At 37.7% G+C, this 10,443-nt stretch overlaps 1 protein-coding gene across 1 annotated transcript; it reads left to right on the top strand.

Moving 5' to 3' along the window:
- The first annotated feature begins 1,107 nt into the window (after window positions 1-1,107).
- Window positions 1,108-10,140, top strand: LOC135932736 (major histocompatibility complex class I-related gene protein-like). The gene is made up of 10 exons (XM_065470335.1): window positions 1,108-1,159; window positions 2,226-2,486; window positions 3,960-4,238; window positions 5,845-5,853; window positions 6,728-7,024; window positions 7,470-7,604; window positions 8,105-8,149; window positions 8,721-8,780; window positions 9,626-9,664; window positions 9,825-10,140. Exons 1-9 carry the CDS (start codon window positions 1,108-1,110, stop codon window positions 9,628-9,630), a joined length of 1,143 nt encoding a protein of 380 aa, XP_065326407.1. The 3' UTR covers window positions 9,631-9,664; window positions 9,825-10,140.
- The last annotated feature ends 303 nt before the right edge of the window (window positions 10,141-10,443 follow it).

Here is a 10,443-nt window from a genome sequence, read left to right as displayed (position 1 = left end):
ATAAATTATTTTCTTTTTTTGCTTTGCTTTATACATTTGACAGCTTCATTGACTTTTCAGGAATCGAAATCATATTATAAGCTCATGAAATAAAACTCACTGTTAAAAGCACATTACACCTGCACCTGAAACCTCTGAGTATGTTCTAGTTAAAGAGTCAGCAGTATCTGATCTTGACCTCTCATGTTTTCAGTGTGCAGGCTTTCATGTCAGGAATCCTCAGGTTACACAGAGGTGGGTGACCCCTGTGGTTTGCCAAGCTTTAAACTTCTGAACTGTAAATGATGGAACTCAACCAGACAACACTGTATAAATACTCCTTACAAAATCAGTAATCTCTTACAAATTTATATATAATAAATATAAAAAAATCTTTTTTAATTATTTAAGAGTGATTTTGACTACAGGACTTTTACCTGTAAAAATTTGTTTTTATGTTGGTATATTGTAGGATGCTAGTTTGTTGAACACTTCTTTTAGACTTCTTATGCTCTGACTTGACCCTATAGTCCAAAAACGTGTATTTTAGGTTAGCCGGTGATTTAATCAAGCATAGGTGTTGATGTGAGAATGTATGGTTTCCTCTTTCTCTCTCTCTCTGGACTGGACTTATCTCTTGTCCAAAACCAGATGGAAAAGGTTGTCAGCTACATGTGTGGGTGGATGAATAATTATATCTGGATTCCCCAGCGAACTCAAGGTTTATTGCATAAGGGTTTAAACATGATCATAATTTAAATTACTTTTAAAATGAAATTAGTAAGAATATGATTAAGTATAAATAAGTCCAGAAAATGTGTGATAAAAGCTGTGACACACATATACATGATTTGTATGTGTCTTTAACCCCAGCGTCACTCTAGCTCTTTGTTTCTACCTGTTGTGTCATAAGGTAAAAAAAAACAAACAAACAAACAAAAAAAACTGTTCTCTCATTTTGCCCGGTTACTGGTGAGGCGCATCCAGCTTTGAATTCTTATTGGTCAGAGAGGTGCTACTGCGCACGCGGACTCAGAAGCTGAAGTTTCATTTTTCTGGCAAAATTTAAACAATAAAAGGATGTAATTTTTTTCTTCTTCTTCTTATACTGCGAGTATTGAATTGAAAATGAGGACGTATATTAAACTACTTCTTTACTGGACAGCGTCTGTGTCTGCAGGTAAATGAAGCTTTATAAAAATGAAACTGTTCTTTAGAGACGGTGATGCTCAAAGGTGGCTCAGGTGTCACTAGAAACAGACTCTCAGCTTGCACACGTAATTAAGCAATGATTTTGTTTAGAACGTGTGTATTAAGCACGTTTATGTACATCAAGATTTAAGGTTAATGTCATTTTTACAGAAATATAGAGGCTTCAAAATAATGTTGCTTCTCTCCAGCCTCTACAGTACAATAATCAGTAAAAAAAAATGAAGACAATGAAGCAGCAGTTTGCCGAGACACTCAACAAACTCTCAGGTGTTAACAATGACATTCATTCAGCAAGCAGCAGTCCTCTCACAGAGAGGGATTAAATTAGATCAGATTAGATAAGTGTGTGTACTGATTTAAGGGGGAAGGGCCAAAGTCCGTTTATTAGGCTCACAGTTTCTACAAGAAGTCTTCCAGCATCCTGCTGGTTCTGCAGCTGATGCTCCTGCACTTCTTTCCAGATGGCAGGAGGGAGAACAGCCATGAGAGGGGTGGTGGGGGTCCCTGATGTTTGTAGCTGTTTGTAGAAAACCTACAAACAGCTACAAACATCAAAACCTAAATCAGCCGTGGTTTACAAGTTATAATAAGTTACTTTTTGCTAAAATTAAATGTACCATTCTAGAAAAGAACAATGTAAGATGCTCGTAACGTTTTATGGTGTAAGGTGTAGAAATGTAGAAATGTAATAGAAGAAAAAAAAATGTTTATACTGCAGAATATTTAAAAAATGAGTTCATTGGCAGCCTTTGGTCAGGTTAATGCCACAATAAGGAGTGTAAATCATTACTGATGCATCATGAAAATATAATCAACTCAAAATTACATTTTACCTACAAACACCAGTTTTTACAAAATAATGTTGTTAAAAGTTACAAAATGTAAATTTTTAATAAAAGATGATCAGAAAAATAAAACATTGATTCATAATTTTTTTTTTGTATTTATAGGGCAGATCACGATAGTTTTTTAAATTTTGAAAATACTGTGATTTATAAAGCTGCGTTTCTCACAACATTAAATATTTCTTCCAGTGAAGCACTCTCTGAAGTATTTCTACACTGCATCCTCTCAAGTCCCAAACTTCCCAGAGTTCGTGGTTGTTGGGATGGTCGATGAAGTTCAGATGGTTCAGTTTGACAGCAACACCATGAAAGCTGTGTCCAAACAGGACTGGATGAAGAGAAATATAGATGAGCAGTACTGGGAGAGAGAGACTGGGGGCTTTGTAAGTGCCCAGCAGGTGTTCAAAGCCAACATTGAAATTGCAAAGCAGCGCTTCAACCAGACTGGAGGTTTGTTTATATTTTCTTGTTTTTTTACTGATATTTGCTGTTAATGTTTTCAGCATTTATTTTACTCGTAAACAGATTTGCATACATACACTTTAAAAATGCTTCATTCAAATAAAAAAGATTTAAATACAGAATGACTCACGATGAATGTAAAGGGCAGATGGAGGCAGAGTGCAGGGGATGAGTAAAGAAGACGTGAGGGCAGCTGTAAGAGGATGAAGAGTGGAAAGGCAGTTTGTCCAGATCACATACCTGTGGAGTTATGGGGATGTTTAGGAGAGAGAGCAGTGGACTTTTTAACCAGACTGTTTAACGTCTGGGGAACGGGGAAGCGGCAGTATGGCTTCATGCTGAGAAAGAGCACCACAGACGTGATGTTTCTTTCAGTGTTGATGGAAAAGTTTAGAGGAGGTCAGAAGGTGTTACAAAGAAAGCATGTGATAAGATGCCAAAAGGTGAACTGTGGTGCTGCATGAGAAACTCAGGGATGACAGAGAAGTATGTGAGGGTGGCACAGGACATGTACCTGTACAGTAAGACACAGTTGTGTGTGGTTGGAGTGACAGATGGGTTCAAGGTGGGGGTGGGATTACATCATAGATCTGCTCTGAGCCCCTTCATGTTTGTAATGGGGATGGACAGCTTAACAGGTCAGACTGAAGTCTCCATGGACTATGATGTTTCCAGACGGTGATGTGATCTGTAGTGAGAGCAAGAAGCAGGTGGAAAGGAAGGGGTTATATGCTGGTGAGAAGAAAAATAAAAATTAGTAGAGGCAACACAGAGTACACGTGTGTGAATGACAGCAAGAACGGTGTAACAGAGAGGATGGAAGAAGCAGACATAGTGAAGATTATTAATTTAAATACCTGAGGTCAACCTCCAAAACTGCAGGCAGTACACAAGAGGGATGAAGAAAAGAGGCAGTGTGTGTGATCTATGGCAAGAAGATAGTAGCAAGTCTAAAGGAAGTTTTCAAGATGGTAATGAGACCTGCTGTGATGCATGGTGTGGAGATGAAGGCACCGAGTTGGAGGTGACAGAGCTAATGATGTTTTTATTGGGAGTGACCAAGTGGCAAGGCTGAGATGGTTTGGAAAGAGAAAGACCTTGGAGGAATTTCATGGATGTAGAGAAGACATTTAAGATCGTTGGTGTGACAGATGAGGATGCTATGGATGGAGTGAGATGGAGGTAGATCTGCTCTGGTGACCGTTAAAGAGAGTGACTGAAAGAGGAAGAAGAGCAAAATGAAGACTTGTGAAACCTAAAGATTTTGTTAATTAGGTGTTATTCACCGGTTTTATTTAACATTTTGGAAACAGCATTTCTGCTGAGATCTAAAGCACTAAATATTTGTTCTAGGTCCACAGATTAGACGAGGACTGAGTGTTTATACTGGTCTCTATGTTAATACGAGACGATGCTGGATCTCACTCTGCTTCCTCGTCTCCGTCTATGTTCTTCTTTCAGGTGTTCACATTTTCCAGCAGATGTACGGCTGTGAATGGGATTATGTGACGAATGAGGTGGGCGGATATGAGCAGTTTGGATATGATGGAGAAGACTTCATAATATTTGACCTGCAGACAGAGACGTGGGTCGCTCCTAAACAACAGGCTGTGGTGACCAAACATAAGTGGGACAGTAACAAAGCTTTTTTAACCAGTGTGAAGAACTATTACACTCAGATTTGTCCTGAGTGGCTGAAGAAGTATCTGAACTATGGGAGGAGCTCTTTAATGAGAACAGGTACAATCACATGACCAGACTTAGTGTGATAATTTACCTCATTTTTATTAAGTAATACTTAATACATTTTCTTTTTAGTTCATTTTAGTGTTTTTCTCTCTTACTCTCTCCCTGCTAATCTCATGTGTTTTTAATAAAGGTGGGACTCAATTAAAAAGAAATAATCTAATTAATTAGAGGCTTTGTAATTAATTAATCTCGATTAATCACATTTAATTACACAAGAAAATTTGCCCCAAAGCGCAAATGTTTTTTTGATTTAAAAACATTTTAGTGGGCGACAGAATCAAATAATAGACACACAGAATATTGTAAACTCAGGTTCTTTTAATTTCTGGTGGGAAAAAAGCACTGAAACTGCATTTGCAATGTAAAGCAGAGAAAATAATAATATCCCTGGACAAAATTTGGCAGACTTAAAAATAAAGTGTTATTTTAAGTACTTTAAGTACATGTTCAAAGTGGTATTGTCTTTAAATAATAATAATAAACATTTCAACATAAAGTGCAGTTTTTCTTCTTAAAAAAAGGCAGAAACATAAAACCTCATTTGACCAGCTTCACCTTTAAACTCTGAGTAACCTTAGCCAACATTATTTTGTACATTAGTCTAAAACAGTTTGATCATCAAACATTTTAGTGCAAAAAATAACAAACCCATTGGACTCACAATACCTCCATGCTTATTTACTGTCCGTCTCTTTCAGCCAGTTATTCAGACAAACTAACCTGTTCACATTTTCAGAGCTCAGGGCAGCTCTATGCTTTGCTACTATGTGATCTGCAAGTGAGAACAGTCTCTCACATGGGACAGAAGTGGCAGGACTAATCAAATACTTGGTACTGCAGATAGCTGTGGGTGGGTCCCTGCTCGACTCGCCACCCCTGCAGCGGCCAGTCTGTCTCGCTGATGGTGGATTCTGCTCTGTACAACCTCAGGGCCCTGTTACACAGGGCTTCCTCATCTGAATCAGAGTCTGAATACAATGAAGAGAGGAGGAGGCTCTTTGTTGTGGCTGGCTCCTTTGTGGTGTCATCTTTACATTGTTCCTGCAGCAGGTCCTTCAAGGCTGGTCCAAACCTCTTCTCGCGCTCCCCTTGAAAGACACTTTAAATCCTTAAAGCGTGGGTCAAGCACAGTAGCTATCTTGAGCCAGTGATGGTTGAGTGTAGCTACACGTTGGGATAGGTCCTTTGTGAAGGTAGTCCTATCAGAGACCTCCATGTTGTGATGCAGGTGGCAGAAAGCAGGTAAAACCACTGAACATGAGACATATGTCTCACCTCCATGAAGCTCAGTTACAAACCTGTAGTAGACAGTTCAAGAAAGTAATTATTTATCTGCACAATAACTGTGAACTATAGAGCTTTTTGAGGAAACCGTAACGATAAGTTAAAAATAGTTTTATTTATCTGCATGGCTCAAGGACAGTCGCCAGCCTTTGGAGTTTTTTGGAGTTGTGCTTTAGTTTGTCTAAAGCGGCAAAACAGCCTCTTGATTCTTTAGTAGATGAGAAACCAAATCCAGCGTTGAAATCCACCGTGTGGAAACATCCTATATGAGTGTCTCTTTCTGTTGCCCCACTTTTGTTTACTCCTGGTGTAGTTCCTCCATATTAGCAGGTCTGTCTGTGATGCATCTAACTTTACTTGCTTTTCAGTGTCATAAAGCTGTTGAATTTTACTTGAAATAGTCTTTTGGCACGGCAGTTGGAAAGTTGGATCACCTGACGCTAACTGTAGCACAGTTTCTAACTCCCTATCTTCTACCACTGATAGTGGTCGACAGTCCAGAGCAATCTATTTTGTGAGAGAATTTGTAAGTTTGACTGATGTTGACTTGCTAATTTTGGTCCTGAAGCCAGTCATTTCATCCAGTTTGGCCTGCCGACACCTTTTGCTTGTACTCAAACTGCTAGTACTAACAGCTCCCACAGTTTTTTTGCTGGCTGCAACATGTTTTGCATTTAGATGGTACCATAAGGTTAAGTGCTTCGGTGGTATGCAAACTCCTTTTTGCACAGTTTGCAGAAAACCACACTTTTATCAAGGCTTCTGTCTGGTTGTCTTTAGAAATGAAATTTGCCTCCGATTAGTCCTTGCAACGTAGCTCTGATGAGTGCATCAGTGTAATCGGTATACCAGGAAATTGTATAATGACGAAAGTTGCCCTTTGCTTGGAGTGCAAAGTGTGATTAAATGTGTAAAAAAAATTTACGCGCTATTGTTTTTTTCAAATTAATTTTTAACAATCAAAATTTAATTCTCAAATTTCAAAACCTTTACCACAGCCCTTTCTAATGTGTTTCTCCCTCTCTTCAGAGATTTTTCTTATTTCTTTATTCGACTCTGTAGTATCTTTCATTTTTAAAATAGACTTTACATGATATTTACATTAATATGCGTGTCTAAGGCATTCAGACTACATCAAACAGAAATGGTAAGTTAGCATGCTGTTATATAGAAACACTGAACTGTGTTTTTCTTTACTCTCCGGCTCTTCCTTCAGAAGTCTTCCTCCTCTGCCATCAGCTGCCACGCTACAGGTTTCTATCCTAACAGAGCCGAGATGATCTGGAGGAAAGATGGAGAGGAGACTCATGAGGGTGTGGAGATAGGAGAGATCCTCACCAGCAATGATGGGACCTTCCAGATGAGTGTTAACCTGGATCTGACATCTGTTAAAGCTGAAGACTGGAGGAGGTACGACTGTGTGTTTCAGTTCTCTGGTATAAATGAAAACGTCACCACCACACTGGATAAAACAGCCATCAGGACAAATGAAGGTAAGAATATAATCAGAAATTATGAATATGTGATGGGTATCATGAAATACTGACTTTATTTTCAAAATGTAATTTTACTCATTTTATAGCCCACAATGGACCTCCTGTATGAACTCATCATGTGACACAGATCAGATATAAAAAGTCTAAAACTGAAAAAACAACAACCCACAATCACGAATAATTTTTATTTATTACTAACTAATCAGTCATGGTTAAATTTTATTTTTTTATATTGTTAGTATAATAAAGTATTAGTATAAGTCAAATGAGTTAAAGACGTTGAGGACAAAAATGTCAGTTTTGTCTTGAGCTTTATTTTTAAAACAAATTCAACATTTTTGTCAGTGTATTTGAGTATATTTTTTTACAAAACAATATTTAAAATTAATAAATCAGTCATTTACTGTTCTTCTTCTTTGTTTTTTCATTTGTTTATTCTTAGCCTCGACAGAAGTGCCCAACATCACGATCAGCTCCAGCCCCACTGCCGTCCCCATCAGCGTACCCATTGTCACTGCTGCTCTTGTTCTTGCTGTTGTTGCACTAATCGGATTCATTATTTACAAAAAGAAAACTGGTGAGTGAACCAAAGTGATGATTTCAGTATTTTTAGTGTTTTTCCAGGTTGCAAATGGCTTCAGATCCTAGTACAGCAATGATGTTTAAGCCACAGACTCATGATAATATAATGTTGTTATCATAGTAATTGCAGGAACCAATAGTAAATAAAGTAACAGGTAAAGTGACATAGAGAGCTTTGTTTGAGTTAGCGGTGTTGGGATCAGTGCTCTTGCATTCACAGCTATGATCACTGAAATTTGATTCCTTCTTCTTGTTTTTACAACTAAATCTTCTAAAACTTATAAATAAATTTTCCGTTCAGACATTTTGAGCAGATTTCTGTTCACATTAACAGCTGTTTCACTGAACGTGAATTAGAGACTAAAATTAAATGCATGGAAACAAAGCAGATGACTGGCAGTGTGAGAAATTACCAACAGCATCACTACAGAGCAGCTCAGCTGGTTACTGAAGTTTTAAGATCTTGATTTTTCTTTTTTCTTTCTTTTTTTATAGACACGATCACGTCACCTGGAAATGATCCTGAAATGAGCCCTTCAGGTGTGTCTGTTTGTAACTGGAATGGAGGATTTGTTTGTGTCCTCATAAAGCTGGACTCTAATGGCTTTATTTTTTACATTTTGTAAATATTAAAGTAGAACGTTGGATATTCAAATGATGTGCTGCAGCCATCCCCAGAACTCCTCAGGATCTTCATTTATTCTGTCCTCTGTCATTTTTCACCACCACACATCGTCACTCCTCTTCTTCCATGGCCTGGATGTTGCACAGTCAACTTTTTACCTGAGCAGCTCCTCTATGTGCACTAATTGAAATTTCTGTTGTGCTCACATAAATTACATTTTAATACTAATGATTTAAACCTGTCAGCAGATTTTCTAAGATAGTTCTGACCTACACAATGAAACTGTGCTAACATATTTTTTCCAAGTTAAACTATGAAAGTGACAAAAACAGAACGAATCCTCCTGCAACTTAGAAAACTTTGATTCTCTCCCTGTGTTTGTGTTCAAGCTGTTTGTATTTAACACTATCATCAGCATCAACAGATTGTATGATTTGTTTTCTTTTAGTTGAACATTGTTAATCATTTTGTATTTTTCCTCCTCAGATGCAAAATTTTCTTCTCATGGTTCTTCAGACATAACCAGCAAAACTCAGCTGATGACAGGTCAGTACAGGCTCTGTGTGACACACAGCCTTAATCTTTGTGTGGTACTGCATGTTTTTACTCATTAATCTCATGGATTTTTATACTCTGATGCACTTTAAATTGTTTTAAAAAATTCTGCAATGTTCAGCTGGTCTGACTCACCAGCTGCAGATTTGACATATAAACCTGCCATCGCCTTCATATTTCACGTTTCTTCTCATACAGTTGATTGTTTTCGCATTACTGTTTTCAAAATGCCCTCATCTAAAGGAAACAACATCCTCAGTGGGAGCAACATATAAGCTGAACATGGCAACCACTGGCGAAGATCTAGATATAACAAACTAGACATTTTTATGACAGTGCACATTGCTCCAGTTGCTGTTTCTTATCTTAGTAAGAAACAGTGGCTTCCACTAAAGCCTCATATATGAAGAATAACGAGGCCATATAACAGATTGTTACTGGGGAATAAGTAACTAGTTAAATTGTATAACTAGTGACATTACAGGCGAGGGTTTGTGCGGAGATGGTCATGGCCCCGTGTTTGTCTGACACCTCTTGCATCTTGTTGAGTTTTGTATTTTAGGATTCAAGGATTCTTTATTGTCATTCGCATCACATGTTTACATGAGGTGGAACAAAATTACGTGCCCACGGTCCTGGAGCGAAAAGAAACAGAATAACGAAGAAACAGAATAAGAAAGAAAAACAGAATAACAAGTAATAAGTAATACAAATAAATAGAGTGCAACAACCTGAGTACCAGTATGGAATATAGATATAGAAATGTAGGTATAAATACTTCAGCAGCATACAGCACTTTAGTCTTTGACCTGAATGTTGTTGATTTTTTTCTTTAGATTAATTGACTGACAAAGAGAGCGTGATCTGGAGCAAAGGTAACTGATGTCACTGAACACATCACATCACAGTCACCTTTGTGTTGTACTGAATGCTTTTAAAGAAATCCTTATTTTTTCCCACTGATTACATTTGTTGATGCATTTGGAATTTTTCGTTCACTCCTCGTTTGTGAAAGCTGAATTTTTGTCTGAACAGGAGACAGTTTTAACACGTGGACTAACTTCATTTCATGAGAGCTCACCTGAAACCTTGGCTGATTGTGACCCACACCCATTTTCACACCTTGGCTAATGTGATTAGGTAGAGGATCATTAGGGGGTCCATTGTCCCTCTCAGAGGGTTACTCACACAGGGTTTAAATCTGGGACTCTCCACCATTTGACCCTAGAACTGAAGAAGCTTCTCGGATGAGAGGTGAAACGTCTTCAAGCAACTTAAACAAGTCCAGACGCTTTTCTTTCCAAGCTCTTAGACTACAATGACCTGGATGACTGAGAACCTTCACAGACATAAACACATAAAAATACATAAGTAAAAACACTGAAAAATACATAAAAAGAGCAATAATTGATTTTTTAAAAATATAACTTTATACTGTAAAAATATAACTTTATACTTTTATACAATAATAAGTAAGCATGTTTGGTTTAACTCTGGATGCCTTTCCTGACACAACCTCAAAGGGGATTTGTGTTTTGAGCTGGAGTCCAACCAGCAACCTTTCGCTTACTAGGTCAATATGCTAACCACTACACCTTTGGAGGCATCATGATTCAAGATCAATAAGTTGAACTAATAGTTCTCTCAGTTGCTT

The sequence above is a fragment of the Pelmatolapia mariae genome, linkage group LG22, assembly GCF_036321145.2.
Source record: "Pelmatolapia mariae isolate MD_Pm_ZW linkage group LG22, Pm_UMD_F_2, whole genome shotgun sequence".
Taxonomy (NCBI): Eukaryota; Metazoa; Chordata; class Actinopteri; order Cichliformes; family Cichlidae; genus Pelmatolapia; species Pelmatolapia mariae.
Note: the sequence above shows the minus strand (reverse complement) of the source record. Positions and strands in the feature narration are given on the sequence as shown.

Excerpts from the sequence above, each read along its gene's own strand:
- LOC135932736 (XM_065470335.1), top strand. The coding sequence starts at position 1,108 with ATGAGGACGTATATTAAACTACTTCTTTACTGGACAGCGTCTGTGTCT. Across the intron at positions 1,160-2,225 it reads GACAGCGTCTGTGTCTGCAG|TGAAGCACTCTCTGAAGTAT; the intron begins GTAAATGAAGCT and ends TATTTCTTCCAG. Across the intron at positions 7,605-8,104 it reads TATTTACAAAAAGAAAACTG|ACACGATCACGTCACCTGGA; the intron begins GTGAGTGAACCA and ends CTTTTTTTATAG.